General features: G+C 43.0%; 1 protein-coding gene across 1 annotated transcript in view; it reads right to left on the minus strand.

Moving 5' to 3' along the window:
- Positions 1–2,288: 2,288 nt before the first annotated feature.
- The window catches only part of IPO5 (importin 5), a 56,541-nt gene continuing 40,056 nt past the window's right edge, over positions 2,289–18,773 (minus strand). The window contains exons 12-28 of the mRNA XM_058670516.1: positions 17,168–17,274; positions 15,707–15,831; positions 15,526–15,615; positions 15,261–15,434; positions 13,073–13,291; positions 12,446–12,529; positions 11,239–11,371; positions 11,031–11,152; positions 10,046–10,142; positions 8,441–8,613; positions 7,525–7,636; positions 7,384–7,439; positions 6,534–6,656; positions 5,846–6,065; positions 5,045–5,273; positions 3,350–3,491; positions 2,289–3,040 (exon numbers count right to left, since the gene is read on the minus strand). Coding sequence (XP_058526499.1) covers positions 2,954–3,040; positions 3,350–3,491; positions 5,045–5,273; positions 5,846–6,065; positions 6,534–6,656; positions 7,384–7,439; positions 7,525–7,636; positions 8,441–8,613; positions 10,046–10,142; positions 11,031–11,152; positions 11,239–11,371; positions 12,446–12,529; positions 13,073–13,291; positions 15,261–15,434; positions 15,526–15,615; positions 15,707–15,831; positions 17,168–17,274 — 2,293 coding nt within the window. The 3' untranslated portion in view covers positions 2,289–2,953. The remainder of the gene's footprint in view (positions 3,041–3,349; positions 3,492–5,044; positions 5,274–5,845; positions 6,066–6,533; positions 6,657–7,383; positions 7,440–7,524; positions 7,637–8,440; positions 8,614–10,045; positions 10,143–11,030; positions 11,153–11,238; positions 11,372–12,445; positions 12,530–13,072; positions 13,292–15,260; positions 15,435–15,525; positions 15,616–15,706; positions 15,832–17,167; positions 17,275–18,773) is intronic.

The raw sequence follows: 18,773 nt of genomic DNA on the forward strand, positions 1-18,773 counted from the left end.
CGTGAAGACTTAATTCTGATCCACAACCCATGTTAAGAGAACAAGATCCAGCACATTCCAAATGAGGAAAACATTCCAAATGATACTCTGCTGCCTCAGCTGCAATTGTGAGCTACACCCTTGGGATCAGCAGCAAAACACTGCTCCACTTTTGGATGGATTTTGATATGAGTAATTCAGCCTCAAACCTGTTTGTCTGAACTTGGCTTCAAAATTTTTTTTTTGTGAAAATAGATCAAGTATTGTTCATCCTTCATTAGAGTTGTGTATCACAAAACGGGGAAGTCTTTTCACTCCTCCTCTCCCAACTCCATCTCAGAACTGGTGTTGGACACGCGTTCCTTCCAGGTCAACTCACCTTCCGCAGCAGTGCTGCCCAGGTTTCCAGAGCTGGAGGAGGAAGAGTCAGCTGCTCTGGGCTACTTCCTCCTTTGTGCCAACACTACTAACAGGCAGAGCGATTTCTACAAAACACAACCGAGGCAGCCAGATTCCTGGAAAGCAGGAGGCAGGACACACGAAGCCAAGCTTCCAACCCCTTCTGCAGTCCTCCTGCCTCCAGGGTAAGGGGCCACCGCCATCAGCTCACAAAAAATAGTGTTGATAACACTGTTATCTATGCACCCCCCCATTTATTTCAACACCAAGTGCATCAACAAGATTTATTTGCTCATAGATTTACTGATGGCTGTGAGTCACACTACAACTCCAGAGTTACGATAAAATGGCCTCATTACAGAAATGTCACATCAGCCTTAACACAATTTTACTTTGAACTTAACAGCATTAAAAAAATACTCCAAGTTGAATTTTGCTAAAAATTTCTAACACTTGTGCGTGTAACTTGTTACAAAATTTCTGGAAAGTGTAAGGGCCACACACATTTATTTCTCCTTCCACAAATAGCTTGGATTCATAAACAACATCACCCAATGACATGCAAGGTCACTACACCTGGTACAAAGGCCAAGGAAAAACAGCATGAAGTGTCATCTTGCATAGACAGAATGAGGTATTGAGAATGCGTCTCCGCGTGACTTCAGTGGAGTATCAGTTCACGGAGCAACATCTTCTAGTTCTGAGCCCTGGGCTTTGGGATCCTGGACATTCCCCTCTCTAGGAACTGGACTCAGTTCCTCTCACTCCTCTGCTCGTCAGCTTGGTCCGCACAGACCCCGGGACCACACCGAAGTACTTCTTTTCGAAGGTCTTAGACTTGCTACATCTCATCAGCCCATCTGTGCGTAAACGTGAATGTAGGGGGAAATTCTTGCTTCAACAAGGGCTCTCCAAAAACACCCTAGTCTTCCAACCACAGTGACAGCTCAACTCAGGCACACTTGTCACTTTTCCATTTTTCTTCTTAGGGCTGCAGTACTTTCAAAAACCACAGCACTCCTGCTGACTGCTCGGGCTGCTCTGACACATGGATCTCCAAGTCCCCTCCCTCCCACAGGAACACAGGTATAAAGCAGCTGCAACCATCCCCACACACCACAGGGGTCCCAGACGTCCCCAAGGAGCTAGGAACTGCATTATCACGCCACTCACTAGCCGCTGCTGCCTGAAGCCTATCTCACTGAAGGGTGTCTGCTCCAAGTGAACCATCCCAACACAATCCACTCCACTTTCTATTACATTTCAGACTGAGTCTTAATAAAGTAATACGAATCATTTAAAGAAAACAAATCTTTAATTTTAAATTCTGACCTATGCATAAAATTCATTTTTATATCACGGTTAAATTTAGTACAAACTATAAAAATGTTAACACTGAAATTTTCAACAGAAATCTAGTTAAGATCCCTTAGGAAAAAAAAATATACTTAAGGAAAACAATAGCAAGTCATATACTGTTATGAGGTGAACACATAAAAACACTCGGATTGTACTGAAATTTTAAATAATGCCAGCCATTACACATCATAAAATTAGAGTTCAAAGGCTGTATGTGACTCTATAGCAATTACAATTTGCAATGAAAATTCCAAATCCAAATTGTTTTTCTCATTTAACCAAAACAATTCCAGGAAAAACAAGTATCGGCTGGAAAATTTGCAGACTTTAAAAAGAATATCAACTGCAAATGGAAAGGGATATCATAACTTAGCTTAAGCCGAAGCAGAAGATGATAAAAACGAGATGTCCTTGTTTGAATTGTATAAGGAAAATGGGGGGAGAGGAAGGGGAGAGGGCCAGGGGACCATTCAGAGCCACAGGACTACTTTAAAAAAATACTAGATCATTCTTAGAGAAAAAACATTAAATGAATCAAGGCCAGACAGTACTGAACTTTTACACATTACTCTTGTGTTTCAACTTTGTTTATTGAGGAGTGAATTAGACTACTGCCAGACATGCCAACGACACTTCACATTCAAGGGCTGGAAGCTCAACGGCCTCCACACCGAGTCACTGCGCTTAGTCTTTCGGGAAAAAGAACCGAAAAGTGGCATCAAATAGGACATCCTCATGCTTGCTCTTTGTCACTAGGTCTTTCAACTTTTGGGTCTACTGCTTTGCTGGGTAGGTTTCTTCCTACCCTACCAAAGAACTCATTCTCCAATTATGGAATGAACACTAGGTGTAGAGCAACTGGTTTCAACACACATCTGCACTGAGCAACTGATCTTAAAGCTGTTTTTTCTTAAAATTCCTTACAACTAATGAGAAAAATTAATTTTCTTTCCCTTTCCCTTCACTTGAGTAGCTTACACCAATAGAAAAATAGTCTTCAGCGCTACTGCAGGGCTGACAGGGAACTCTTGAGTGGTGTGAGAGGAATCCGCGGGCTCACTGGGCAACACAGCGCTGCTCCACCTGCTGCGGCTCCCGGAAGAATGGCCTACACAACTCTACCGCTCTCCTTTGCTCAAAAACAAAACAAAGAAACCTAAACAAAAGGGTCAACGTTTATTTGGAGTTAGTTTCGCGGTGGGTGGTGCCAAGCCCTTCAGGCCGAGTGGAGGAGCTCCTGGATGGCGGCCTGCTGCTCGGGGCTGAGCTGTGCGATGCACTCGGCCCACAGTCCTCCAGAAGTCTACAAGAGAACACAAACATGGGCACAGACTCAGGGTGGGGATCACCCACGGAGGGCGTCGTCACCCACACGGGCACTAGCAACAACCAACAGCTTGATGAACATCAGGAAAAGCAACAAATTTGCCGATTTCTTAAAGCTCCATTGGCTCACTGGCACGTGAGTTTCCTTCATTTCTGCACTGACACAACTTCACTGGAAGATGGTAACTTAAAGTCACCTACACATCATGGGAATTTAGAAAGCAAAAACAATTTAAGTAACCTTTTTGTAGCTGATAACTTTTTCGGACTTTCCCAGTCAGCTTACCTGGACTTGGCGAACCACATTAGCCAGGCGCTTGGCACAAGGGTCTGCATGTTTAATTGCTTCGTGCATTTCTCCCTCTGCAATTATACTGAATATCTTGGGCAGATTGGTATTGTTTGGGCCAAGAACGATTGGGTGATTACTGACAAAAGAAAGAAAACTTTCATAAGTGAAACTTGTAGGGAGAAATCATTGAGGTTTTTCTATTTATACACAGTGCATTTTGTTCTAAGGTCTCTACAAATGATTATGTATTCAGTAAAATCAAAGCTCTTCAGCTTTTTCCTATTTGAATTAGAAAAAAAAAATCCTGGTTCATCTTTTTGGATTACAGTAGAAAGAAATCAACTGAACGAACTACTTGAGAAACGGTTTTGCAATGTGCTATAAAAACACAGTATTTACCAAGAACAATTTCTTACTACAAATTTAACTTTGCTATTACAAAACAATCTCTAGAATAAATCTGATGTTCAAAGAGACTATATGGGCATTTCCAGAGTAAGCAGTAATGTAACAAAGTCTAAGAGTGAACTGAGTAGAGTTCTTGGTTTTTTCATTAAGAGAATTTCATAACAGTCAACTCCAAAAGAGACACTCCAACAGCATGCTGGAAAACTGGCCATTTCAGATGCAGGAGCAGGTGACAGTGTGGCCTGTGGGATGGCTGTTACGTTCTTTCATGATGTTCTCAATGGAAGGACACAAAATACAAGCATCCCATGAACTGGAACTTCAACAGATGGGAAGGCATCTATGCCTGTGGGCCACTTGCCCAAACTCCAGAGGTTCAAGAGCTTGGGTTTATTTACAAACAGTAGAAACACTAGTCAACAGGAGAACCCAGTTATGACTAATATTTAGGGAAACGTGGACTTAAGAAAACAAAATCCTGGATCCTCATGGCCTGGCCAGCATAGCGCTTCCCTCTTCCCACTGATTCTTGAATCCAAAGAAAAACAACAACAAAAATTTTTTTTAGTGTTAAATGATGACACTAGCAGTGTATGCTGATCTTATCCTAAAAACTGTACTCAATGAAACAAACATGATGCATCAAATGGAACAAAGCACTGTCAGAACCATGACAATATCCGTAAAACAGATTTTCTCAAAATAATGTCTCCAGAATCCAGTTTCATTCCAATAAAAACCCTAAAAATTAGGTATTATAAGTTAACATACTCTCAACTACAGTTTCTTTTCTAAAGATTTATTTACTCCCATTGGAAAGGCAAGAGACACAAAGAGAAAGATCTTCTGCCTGCGGGCTCACTCCCAAGCAGCTGCAATGGATGAGCTGAGCTGTTCTGAAGCCAGGAGCTAGGAGCCTCCTCCAGGTCTCCCACCTGGGTGCAGGGTCCTAAGTTCCATGGCTATACTCCACTGCTTTTCTAGGCCACAAGCAGGGAGCTGGATGGGAAGTGGAGTAGTCGGAACATCAGCTGGTGCCATATGGGATTCCAGTGAGCATAGGGTGAGGATTTAGCCACTGAGCCATTGTGCTGGGTCCTCAACTACAGTCTGTTCACATGATTTATAAAGATAGCCTCAATATAAACCCATAAAACCACAGGGCATACAGAGATTGCAGAGTTTATCAGATTTTAGGAGATGGCCAGGGTTGCCAAGGTAAGCTAGGAAGCACTGTTCTCCATCCAGGGAAGGAAATGGGGCCAGCCTGGGGTTGCTTACCTTTCAATCAGGTCACACAGGTAATTGAAAGTCTGAACAGCTTCTTCTTTGTCTTCATGCAGTGGTAGCCAAGACAGCCAGTGCGGTAGCACTTCCTCCACATTCACACAATCGGGTTTGAACTTCATGATTTTTCCCACGGCGGAGATGCAGTTCTCGGTAGCATTGACATTTTCTTTGGTCTTAGAATCTGCAGACTGAATAACTCTTACAAGCAGTGGAAGGGCTTCTGAAACACCATGTGGAAAATGAGGTCAGTTGAAACCTTACGGTTGCATGTAAATGACCACAGATAGTTTTATTTTTTGTTCAGTTACTGATCACAGCGGTTCATTTTAGTCAGTCAATAAATCTCATTTCAGCATTTCAGAAAACATGCAGCATTAAAAGAAGTGGGAGTCAAGTTTTTACCTTCCTGCTCCACCATCGTTCAGCGGTCACAGGCATGGGCAGCACTATTACACTGCTGCCTCAGAAACCCCACTGCTTCCAAAGCAGCTGACCCCCACCCCCAAGGCTGGGGTGTATGTCCCCCAGCTTTCAATTAAACACACCTGGAAGGCTGGACAGGGCAAAGCTTTGATCACTCTCATTTTACTTTATTATTATTACTTTTTAATCACTCTCATTTTATTTCCACTTCTATGAGAAGACAGTAAACTTCTAAATGCTATGGAAGGGGGTTTGGCAAAAGGGGAAGAGAACAAAGCAGAAACAGACAGAGAATGTCTTGGGTGTGGCAGAGGAGGAGGTAGGGATAAAAAGGATGCGGGAAGGAGACGCAGGTTATCACCCCGGTACCTGTACAGAAGGGGCGGTAGTTATCTCCCCCGTACTGCGCCATGACGCCCAGGCCGTAGGCAGCTGCCTGCCTGACTTCCGGGCTGCTGTCACACACGTACTGCAGCATCGGCCTCAGGAAGTATTCTGCATACTTAAATGAGGCTGGACTACAGTGCTCGATGACATCATCAAAGATGCACAGTCCCCACTGTCTATCTGGCCAAGGCCGATGTGGACACTACAAAAAGAAAAATTTCTGTTTTAATCTCCAATACTAGCACTGAGCAGGAAATATGCCAAGTCCTGTGTGTATAATCTTTTATTCATTATGAAACAAATACTTTTCTGGAAGAAGCTACTGATACTAAAGGAAATTATGAATGAGTAGGTAAACTTTGTATTTTCTGATCATGTTGGTTGTTAATCTGAAACTGAACTATAATGTCTATAAGAACACAACAGTCCTTTATCCACAATTCCCGACTTGTGGCCATTTCATTAGCAAGGGTCATAAGTGAATTTCCACATTTATTAATGTGGCAGGGCACAGATAATCTGAAATAATGCAGATCACTTGTAAGCCTTTATAATTGGCCCATGGAAAATTTTCACTGGCAACACAGCAACCTTGATGACATTTTAAGATACTCAGTGGAAGACTTGGAGGTAAACCACCCAAAATAACCATTAAAGAGTTATCACTTACAATCAAGTTGACAATTAACGGGAGCAGCTGTTCAAACCACGGTAACACCTTTTCCTTGTAGCTACTGAATATTGAATGTAAAATATCTGACACTTTGGTCAGAATATAGACATCATTATCATCCTAAAAAAAAATCCATATGGATTAAAAATTAATCTATTAACAATGCAGCATTTATGAAAAGTACAAGAGAGGTAGACACATTTCTCATTCCTGTCTTAAGGGTTTATTAGAAACTAAAGATGGTAGTAACCTTAAGATTGGGTATTGTGCCTCCTACCTGCCACGTGGCAAGTACTGTACTCTCTGAAACCCAAGTGTTCTTATTTGACCATTACTTTTTGTTTTCGGCAGAACCTTCTCCTGGATGAGAGACTGGGGTCTCACAGTTGGTGCCAGTTTGGGCCTAGCAGGAGAGCACCTGCCAAGATCTGGGAGCCAGTCCAGGGCAGCACTGGCCTTGCCAGGGACAGGCCATAGGTGCCTATGTGACACAGTCCACACGAGTTGGGTGCTACCATGCAGACTTTGGACAACCATTTAACTAAGGTTTAAGGTGATTTACCCTTAAGATGGTTTTGAATGCACCACCAGAAACAACATGCAAAGAAAAACAATGGGTAAACTTCCGAGCTGAGGTGTAAGGGAATGCAACAAAAGGCAGAGAATTAAAAACAAAACAAAACAAAACAAAAAACCCCCCAAAACAAACAAAAAAAAGCCTCCTAGTTAATTTCAAGTTACTTATTATGCAAAATGAAAAAGATCACCCTTCTAGCGATCACTGGTAATGCCTCAGACACGGAAGCCCTGAAGATGCACACACTGAGCTCTGAAAGGAACGCTCTACCTCATCTTGCAGTGACTCTTCCACCTGTTCGTCATAGTCTTCATCTTGTCTTTTCACTAAAATGTACCCAAAGAAACGTTTTAGAAGGATTGCCAAAGTGGCGCAGGACCACATTCAGAAACAGAAGCATGGAGAACATACCTTGCCGCAATTCTTGATTTTTAAAATGTTCTTCAAGTTTTGCTTTCAGTATTCCTCCCAGTTCTTCAAAGTGTTCATTATTAAGGCAGCCATCTCCCATTACTTCAACGCACTAACGAGGCAGAGGAAACAAGGCAATCTATAAGGGGTTTGAACAGCCAAAAGGCAAGCTTCATTAAGTGTCAACTGGGGAACTGAGCTGTGGCCCAGTGCATTAAGCTGCCTTCTTCTGCAACACCAGTATCCCCAGTCAGGGCCAGTCTTCGATCCTGGCTGCTCCATTTCTGACGGGCCTCTGACATGTACGGGGAGTTCCCGACTCCTGGTTGTGGCCTGGCACAGCCCTGGCCACTGCAGCTATTTGGGAGTGAAACAGCAGATAGATAGTCTGCATTTGTTCTCTCCCACTCATAATTGCAAATAAATAAATACAGAGCACTGAAGGGTCAATCTGTAGAGGGAATGATCTAGGTGTGAAAGGAAGCACAAATGAAGGCAGGGGAAGAGCCTTTGTACCTGTGTGGAACAAGCCATACAACGTGCCATGAGGATGGCAGGTGGCATTGGGAAGGAATGTTGATTCAAAAAGAGCAAGTTTAAGCTTGGAAAAGGAGGATCAACGAGGAGGGAGAGATTTGTAGAGTGTGCTGAGGACGTTTGCATAGCAGACAGGAGAAAAGCTAACCGGTATTAGGAGTGGGAATAACAGTTCAGGAGGGAGACTTGAACTGGTGATGGGCCTTAGGCTGCGGTGGCTGGACCTCAGGTGACTGATGACTGAAGCCAGTGAGATGGGCAGAGAGCCAATCATGCCCTCCACCTATCTAATACCAGCTTCCCGGGCAGATTTACCCTGTGCTCAGGGTCTTCTCTTAAATAACACTCTTCACTTACGTTCTAAGAGGCAACCAATTACCTTTGCAAATGAATGCATAATTTCTGAGAGGACATCCGAGTCTGGTTCTGTGCCGATGGCCTTGATGAGAGCATCACACATGAAATGCCACATCTGTGTGAGATACTCTGGCCCCCGGACCCGGGCACACTCCAGGAGAAGGGGCATGGATTCTGCGGCTGCTACACGAACACGTTTGATTGTTAAGGAAATGCAATCATCAGGGAGGCTCAAAAGACTTTCTTTTTGTTATCTGGTTTGTTCACTAAGTTAACGGAAGTGCTAGGTAAGAGTTTGTTAAATATAAAGTAGGCATCCAAGTGGAAAGTCTCCTTCCCCTGGAATACACTCCCTGCCTGTCACCTACAACACAGCAGGAAGTTGGGCAGCTCACATGTACCAACACAGAACGCCCGGGGGGAGGTGGGGGATAAAATGCTGCTCGCGTGCCAGCACCTCACACTGGGGTTCTGGCACCCACAGGGAACACCAGATGAGGATGGAGTTTCTGGCTCCCGACTTCTGCCTGACCCTAACCTGAGTACAGTAAGATTTTGGGGATTGAAGGAGTAGCTGGAAGATCTCTCCATCATCCTGCCTTTTCAGTCAATCAATCAATCAATCAATAAACGGTAAAGTAACTGTGAAAGGGCAGAATGTTGGAGCACATCTCAAAAGACAAGTCCCGAAACTTTCGGTAATGTTTCAAACAACGCAACCAAAGCTATGAATTTCCTGAGACTACTGATCTTTTCCTAGCCTAGCTTTGTCGGTTTTCAATGAACATTAAGTCGCATCCCTCTCTCTAACACCAATTAAACAAGAGCCTGATTCATTTCCTCAAGGAAGCACTCTGATCTGCCTGTGGCACCATGGCATGTACCTGCTGGACAAAGTGGGCTGGCTTCAGGAAGCCCACAGATAGAGGAGCAGCGACAGCGGAGCTTTCAAGACAGGTACAGGTAGGTTTGGCTCCAGGTTCTCACTCCTCTGGCTTATCTCTATTTTGCCCACCCATGAAGTTGCGTTCATTGCAAGGGCTTAAGAATGCACCCATAGACATTTCAAGATGAAGATCTCCAGATGTTGATCTGCTAAAGGTGCTATATTTGAAACACAGGGTTATCTCTGCACTACAGGATGTTAAGTTCCCAACTCACCATGAAAGCATAACCTAGGAAAGTTAAAGCAGCAACTGTATAGAGTTGTAAACATCTGCTAGAACATTCACCCTTACAAATCTGAAGGCATGACAGAAAGCTGACAAGAAACACTACTCCTTTGTATTACTGGCACAGGTGCAAAGGGCACACACAGAGTTTACAGTCCACAACTAGAACCACTTATAGTGAGAGTAAAACATACTCCAGTTAAGTCGAACACCTAAAGAACAACCAGGAGCAGGTCTATGCTTGGCAGCTGCAGGTGGGGCAAGTGCTCGGCACAGTGGTTCAAATGGTCACGTCCCATACGAGCGCGTCCTGCGAATGCACATCCTGGGAAGCAGCACTCCTCTCTCTTGGAATTGAGACCTGGAATGTGCTTCCAGCTTAAGCCCAGAACTGGCCATTTGTGGGCATTTGTCTCTAACAAGTAAACCAACAACATGTAAGAGTTGCAGGATATCATCATGGAAATAGAATTTCAGTAATGGGACCATCAGCTTGACAACCTGTTCGGTATATTCCACAAAGCCTTCCTTTAATTCCTTAGCATAGCAAACCTGAAAACAAAGTATCGGGGTGAGAGGGAGGAGACAAGCAAGATGCATGTTACTTTTTAATAGCAAAATCATAAAACTGTAATTTAGCTCCATTTAAAGTACATAGAAGATTATCAAATTAATCCTCCAGGCAGACAACTTTTTCAAATGAGCAGGGGTGTTAAGTGACTACATAATATACAATCATTCAAAAGCTAGATTTGTTTTTTATTTCTTGCTTGTAGCAGAATTTAATAAGTTTCAGCACCATAAGAATATTTTAAATAAAATGTAATAGTTTTAAGATTTAAAGAAAGAAAATTTCAGTTAATTGTATTCATCACTTTTGTGCATCTACCAACACTTGTATTGTGTTTTTTATAAATAATCAACTGAGAATGAAAAAGATGGTGCAGTTTTTCAACAATTACTTCTTCATTCTCTTCTAGTACAGTAATAGGTAACTGTCTATGAATGTTCGTTTTATTTGCTTTCTGGCTGAGGAAAAAAGATACTACAAAAATTCAAAATGTTTATGGAGTACAAGATTAGAAAAATTACAAGACACTTTTAAATGTCAATGAAAACACAGTAACCCATTATAAGGCAAAAAAAAATTTAAGGAACTTTTACTTAAGTTAATAAATTTGTAATTACCATCATTTCCTAATTCGAAAACATACTTCACTGTGACTAAAGTACACAGCAAAAAAAGAAAACTGGAAGAGAATATAAACCACATACTCCTCCTGACAATTACAACACTTAAATTTTCCCACTGGGCTTTTTTTCTTTTGCACAACTAAAATTATACCCATTCGTTTTACCTTTAATATCACGCACATGCACACACTGTACTGAACTAAATGAGGACATAACTAAATGACTGGTAAAAGTATGATCTCTTACCAACATCTGACAAGCAGTGGATTTTTCTTCTAGTCCTGCAGTTTTAATACCAAAACTCTGCTGATCTCCAAGGTTTACAAATTCCCAACCATCATCATCACTCATATTCTCCATGTCTTGTGCTATTAGAAGAAAAGAAAATTGCATCCATGAGCTACACCAACGAAGATGAACTGCACCACTGGCACACGCTCCCAAAGACACCTACTATCTAACAGGGCTACTTCAGGCTTAATGGAAGCGGTCTTCATCAAGGGCCCCATAACCACAGGAAGGTACTGCTGAAATTCTTTTCCAAGGATTTTGCACATTCTGGCCCATGCTGAGATCATGTAAGAGATCTGGGGAAAAATTTAAAATGAAAATTATTTTAAAACAATGGGTAAGGCATGATAAAGAAAGCTCTCTTCCCCTTTATAAGACAGCATTTTACTGGTATGTCCATGGCATACACAGTCATACACTTAAAATGTTCAGACTCAACTAGGAATCCCCTGTGAACACTATTAAGAAATGGAAAGCAGGTGAGGCAAAAACAATGCCCTCCCACCCCCAAAACCAAACCAGGCTGTGCTCATTTCTGCCCAAGAAGCAAATACAAGTAGCTTTCTCTAGCATCATGTCAACTCCGAGACACTAATTTGCCTTGCCTTCTGTGTCTATAACTTGGTTAACCTTAATGTCTGGCACTCTATTCATTAAACATTATGAAAACCCACCAAGAATACCCCTAATAGCTGCAAGGGTTTTCTGAGTTAAATGGCTGGGTTCCACAACTGCGCTTTCTGTTTGCAAGGCACTTGAGTATTTGCTGATACAAAGGTAGGCTGCAGCCACAGTCCTTAGCCCTCTTTAAGTTTACAGTCCTGAGTCTCCCCCCAGTGAGCAATTTGACAAATATTCACCCAATCATTTATCTGTTACCCCTACATGCAACGCTATGTGTACATTTATATGACATTTTCCAAAGAAAGCAGAAAAAGTTTCTTTACAAAATATTTTCTTACGTAAGCTTTGAGTGTACTGTTACATCAGACCCCGTGAACAGTAGTATTAGGATGAGAGATATTTAAGCAACATTGAGACCAATCCATCAGCGAAAGCAGAATCGCATGAGTCTGTGACAAGAGGGATGCAGGCCCAAGCGTGCCCAAATGACAGTTCAGTGGGGAGGAAACCAGGGAAACCTCAATTCACAATAGAGGTCTGGAAGTCAGAGGCACAAGGGAAACATCTGAAGCCAGCAGTGTGGAGAGTGGGAGAAATGACTCCAGAAGGAAAACTCCAGAGCAGCTCTCTGAAACCAGCAGCTGACAATAGTTCAAGAAAGCTATGCCCTATTTTTTAAGTACATGAAACCACGTAATGCCTACAACATGTGAACAGATCGAGGCCAATGTATTGAGACTGCTTACCTGAGGATCGTCATCTTCCATATCGTTGAAGTCTGTCTGAGTCTTTAACAACAGCTGCATCACATCCGACGCGTCCTGCATGAACTAGAGGAAAACAGGTGGGAAAAGCAACACCAGTATTATCACAGTCATTATCAGAAAGGTATCTGCTGATACCAAAATTTTGTTCCTGGGTAGTAACAAATGATCCTGGTAGTTCTGAGGGTCAGAGCGTGAGGGGGGTCTATGAGGGAGCACCTCTGGATCAGCGGTGCTCGCAAACCAAGCACAGGAGACCCTTCTCAGGACACTTAATCCCTTTTCCATCAACAGGAAAGCAAGTGGAATGTTTCCAAATGGAATTAAATGTACAGATACTGCATTCTACATGTGTCATGGAAGAGAGACTGTATGTGGGGTAAAGAAAGGAGGTACCAAGATCATACCTGAATTAAAAGAAACCTTAACAGTGAAAAAATGAAGGCAACAATTGGTTTACATACAAAACAGGAGTAGCGTGAAAGAACGGACAGTCAGATGAAGGAAAAAAGCGGCTTTTCAGGAAGTCTGCTTTTCAGTGTCTGGGGCCCTCAATGCTCTCACGACCACAACATGCATTCAACGCAACGACAACACCGTTCTCCTCACTTTCTCCTTCCCAACGGCCAGGCCGATGAGGCTGATACACTCGATTGTCTTTCCTCTCAGAAGGCGGAGCTCCTTTTGAACTGCATTTTCAACAATGTGCTTCAGTGATGGCATAAACAAATCGTAGTAGGGAACAAATTTTTCTTCTGCAGTATCTGCAACTGATGCAATGGATGTTACAACTTGCTCCAAAACTAACTTGGTGCCTTTCTGAATCAACTAGGAGGAAGAAACACAAAATAAATTACTTCAGATGATAAGCCAGAAGAAACATATCTATAAAAATAATCCATGTTCATGTGGAGCAATCTGCCATGGGGGGAGGGTGTGGGGAGGGGCAGGGGGAATCCCAGTGCATAAAAAAATGTATCACGTAATGCAATGTGATTAATTTAAAAAAATGAAATGCAATAAAAATGTTTAAAAAAAATAATCCATGTTCAACTATTTATGTGGAATTGGCTTTCTTCCCTTGAACACAGCCCTCCCTACTCACTTCTGCTTTATCAACGCACAGCCAGCTGTGAGCCACAGCTCTGGACTCCTCCTAACACCGACTAGTCTCCTCAATGGAGCTCTTGGCGGTGAATCACACACCCTAACACTTGGTCAGCCACTCCTCTCCTGGGATGGTCAAGGTTCCATCCTTGCTGCTGATCTCACAGCAGTGTCCTTCCTCCTCCACAAGGTCACCCTTCTTGGTGCAAATCCTCCTCACAAACATAACCTTCCTCCAAACCATCTCAGCAGCTCCTTCCTAAATCTTACTTGACACCCAGACAGTGCCCAGAGTGTGCTGGATCCATCTATTCCCACTGTAACTGGCTGAACACGGGTCACCTGTCTTCAGACACAGGTACTTTCCTTTATCTTACTCTGCTGAAATCTGAGATCGAACCCTTGGGCCCCTGTTTGGAACTCCTTTTTCCTTGGCATTTCTTGCTCTCCTCTACTCTCTGACCAGTCACTATGTCTGTGAACTGTTATAGTCCACAATGAGTCAAACAGAAGAATCATAACAAAATGACAGTAGGTGTGTCTGCTGAATACAGCAGTGCAAAGAGGCCCTTTCTGTGCATGTTCCTTAATAACTCACTTCCCGCGATGTCTGTGATCTCATCTCATTATCTGACATCAAGCCAGGCTTCGACCCTTGCTTTCTCACCCTCACCTCTCCCAAACGGTGGCACTCACATCCTTGGATTGTTTCCAGGCTGCATCCAATACGCAAACTCTAACTATAAACCATCCTCTACCTGGCTACTTAGTCCTTGTTTTAAAATTCAACATCCAGGGCCCAATATGGTAGTCTAGTGGCTAAAGTCCTCGCCTTGCACATGCTGAGATCCCATATGGGCGCCAGTTCATATCCCGGCTGTTCTACTTCCCTTCCAGTTCCCTGCTTGGGGCCTATTAAAGCAGCCGAGAATGGCCCAACACCTTGGGACCCTGCACCCATGTGAGAGACCCTGAAGAAGCTCCTGACTTCAGATCAGCCCAGCTCTGGATGTTGCAACAACTTGGGGAGTGAACCAATGGATGAAAGATCTTTGTAAAATCTGACTTTCTAGCAAAAATAAAAATCTTAGAAAACAAAAGAAAAAACATGGAAAACAAAACAGATACTGTTCCTTCTATCCTCTCTATTTCTGTCACCTTGTTTAGATGATCACTTCTTCTTTTTCACTGTTTAAAATTCAAATTGGCAGAGAGAAATTGTTAATGGTTACTGTGAAATGTCTTACAATTTCATCTTTTTCCCACATTCCCATTATCATCATCTAAGCTACTTGGACAGCAATCCATAAATCTGCTTCCTCTTCTGTTGATCTGTTACAATGCTACCACGCATATTACCTTAACCATTTTATCATTTCGAATGGTATACGCGAGCATAGGATGGTTCTTCTACATTTACACAAACCAGAACTGAGAAACTTCTCTGCCATGTTTTCAAGGCAATTCATTCAGTGATCTTATTTAACCCATAGCTGCCCTCTTTCTCAGCTCTAGCACTTGCTCAAGCTGTGGGGCTAATCTGAATCACTCTACTAAAAACATCCTGCAATGTCCCTCTTGGATTTTCTATTCTGTATGACCTTGCTCACCGCTTCTTCTTCCAGTTCTCACCTATCAAATCAGCCCAAATTAACCTCTAAATATGGAGAGAAAAGATCTTTTGGCTCACCTCTTGAAGCTTAAGGACCATAATAGAATGCAGATGCTTCACCAAGTTGTCTAGGTACGGAATAAGCAGCGACTTGGGGCAGTCTTCAGTGAAGTTGATGAGAGCCGCGGCGGCATGCGCCTGCACCCGCTGGTTGCCTTGGTCTTCCATCGTCTGCAGCAGGGCTGCAATCACCTGGCAAGTGACACCAAGTACACGAGGCTCTTGCAGCTCAAACATCCCTTCCCAGCATGAAGATATGCCAGCCCAGGGATTTGCCACTTACCTTCTCATGAAATTTCTTTTGGAAACAAGGGGCAAAATCGGTGGCCATCTGTCCCACAGCATTACAGGCTGCATACCTTACTCTGGGATGCTGGAACAGAGTTCCTTTTATTAGTTCAGGGCATAGGTGACCATGTGAAACTAGGGCAGTAACTGTGAATCAAGTATCTACTGATACTTACAGGATCCTGAAGGAAAAGCAGAACAAAATTTACAATTTCGTTTAGAATTCCTTCCATTTGCTGGTGACAGCCTTCACCGATGGCAGACAACGCCATCAGTCCCGCATGCCGGTACTTCCAGTCAGCTACAACAAACATCGACACATGAAGGACAGCTGAGAGACACCATAAACATGCCATTCCGGTAGCGACGTGTCAAAAGAGCTTTTACTTTTAAAAATATCAGAAAATAATTCCCATAAATGAATATCTTTAAAAATCTTTTTCAAATAAATAGTAAAATAAAACAGAAAACCAAACTTGGTTTCTTGGACTGAAAAAGCAGTCAGCCGTATAGAAACAAGACTATTTTCGGCATAAAAGCTGAAATGTTTCCCTCAATGACATCACTACAGAAAAATAAGCCAGTCTCAAAAAGACTAATGTCATGCGCTCTCTGAGTGGCAGTTACTACGGAAGAGAGGGGCAGGCCAGGAGCCCTGGGGAAGCAGTGGAGCCGAGTGAAGTGTGACTATGCAATTTATACGTATCAACAGAGCAAATCTGTACCCTTCACCGCCATACAAGAGCTCCAAGCACAGTGAACACACTTCTGGGTCTGAACTCCCATGCTGAGGGTAGGGCACACATCACTTTTCTACTTCAAAATGAGGAGACTGAGGTGTAGCACTTTTGCTAAGCCATCTGCTCAGCAACAAGCGGCTCACACACGCAAACAGCTTTGCAGTGAGCTGGACTAGCTGAAGTCTCTAAGTACAAATCACAGCCTCTTCCAGCACCTCTGAAGAGTAGCGTGAACATGTGCAGGGACTGACTCCTAACTGAGCTGCTCCAATCACCTAGTGACTCTGGGCCTCACTAGCACCATCTTAAAAATGGAATGTCAAAAACAGGTTTTCCAGGTCTTACGGATCTTGCAATCTGGCTTTATTCAGATGCCTGAAAAGTGCAGGCTATTCAAGACCCAGATATGAAAAGGTGAGGCTTCTCACAGTGAAATGATACCCTGCTGAGTAAAAGCTTACATCGTCTCTATCATGCATATAAGAGGTCGGAGAAAAATCTCAGCAACAGGTTCACAGTGAATCCCTCTCAGTACGAATAAAGGGACTTATATACCTCTATATTTTGCGGATAATTAACACATTAATTTTATAATTAAAATTAAAATATGCAATACTCTTTGCTACTGATCCAGACAACAGGGTCATTATTAGGAAAATATTCGTAAAGAAACAAAGTGGCCCCTCACTAAGGAACAGTATATGAATCAAGTATACTTCGGCAGTAATGTAGAACATTCTTTCTGGCCTAAGACTAAAAGGTCCCAAAGATGATTTAATGGCATTTTATCAAGACAACCTAAGAATTTGGTTAAATATTGATCGAAAAAGGCAGAGACATTTTTCAAACAGTCTAAGTATGTTAAAATTCCCATGATCTGAAGGACATGTTGCTTACGATTTTGCAGCATTTGCATAATGTGTTCCTTAATCATTGGCAGAACGAGCTTCCCACCAAGTCCACACGCCATTCGGTCTAAAGCACTCTCACCAGCAACTGCGTTGCTAAGCATAGAACAAAGGAACATATTTAATACATTAAAATTTGCCAAAAATTACACCGCAGAGTTTTAAAAAAAAATCCTAAACTAGCAGCAAGGAAAAAGCTTAGTCTTTAAAACAAATATTTGTTCATTTTTTTTTTAACCAGTAGAATCACAGACAAGAGATGGGAGAGATCTTTCCTCCACTAGTTTATTCCCCCAAATGCTTACAACAACTACAGCCAGGTCAGCTTGAAACGAGGAGCCAGGAACCTCACTAAGGTCTCAGGTCCAGGACTTGAGCCATGACCTGCTGTGTCCTAGGAGGACACTTGCAAGAAGCTGGAAGCCACCCATGCACTCTTTCTCTTGGTCTTTCTCCCTGTAAACCCAAGCTGCTTTTCCAATAAAACTAAAATGTGTATTTATTTTGACTTGAAAATAGAAGATTACATTTGCCATGGACACGATTTATAACTCCTTGAGGACACAACTGCAAAGGTGAAGAAGTAAATAATCTTGCAGCAGGTTGTTAGCCCTGAAAATCTGATTTTGCATGGTCTGTACCAGCAATGTCGGGGTACGCTTAAATAAGAGACTGATGGAATTATGATTCCTTATGAAGGACTATACCACTGTAGTTACAGGGGGAAACTCTGTCGGGGGGGGGGTGGGAGTTTGGGGGGAACCCCAGTCTACACAGAAAAAGAAAAAAGAAAACCTGATCTTGAAGGGCGGATGTACAGAAAGACATAGGGAAAGCTCTTCCATCTGCTGGTTGACCTCACAAATGGCCACAATGACTACTGCTGAGCCGATCCACAGCCAGGAGCTTCTTTAAGGTCTCCTATGCAAGTGCAGGATCCCTAGGTTTTGGCCATCCTCAGCTGCTTTCCCGGGTTACAAACAGGGAGCTGGATGGAAGTAGAGAAACCGCAAACAAACTGTGGCTCTCGAGGATGCCAGATCTTGCAGGTGAAGGATTAGTCAACTAAACCATCATGCCCGCCCTGAAGGATCACTTTCATATATATATTCTAACAGTCAGGGGCTGGTGGATGTCCTGGTGTAATCGGTTAAAAACCTCTGCCACAGAAAGGATACCGGTGCCATAACATGGCAGGTTGGCTGCTGTGATGTCAGCATCCCATGTTGGGTTCCAATATCAGATGCTTTGTCTCCAATCCAACATCCTAGTAAGGTGCTTGGGAAGGCAATGGGATGATGGCTTGGGCTCCTGCTATGCATGTGGGAGACCTGGTGGAATCCTAAGCTCACGGTTTCAGATTAGCCCAGCCCTGGCTGCTGTGCTCATTTGGGGACTGAACCATCAGGATGGAAAATCTCTCTCCTCCTCCCTTTCACTCTGTCTTCAAAGTAAATAAATACATATATGCATTTTTTAACTCACAAAAATGTACACAACAAAAAGCAAAATGTTCCATGTTTCAAATGGAAGTTCAGCTCTCAGGGAACCACGGTGGAGCACCGGCCTGGAAGCCCTGAAGCGTCCTCCGCTCC

The sequence above is a fragment of the Ochotona princeps genome, chromosome 12 (genome assembly GCF_030435755.1).
Source record: "Ochotona princeps isolate mOchPri1 chromosome 12, mOchPri1.hap1, whole genome shotgun sequence".
NCBI classification, from domain to species: Eukaryota; Metazoa; Chordata; class Mammalia; order Lagomorpha; family Ochotonidae; genus Ochotona; species Ochotona princeps.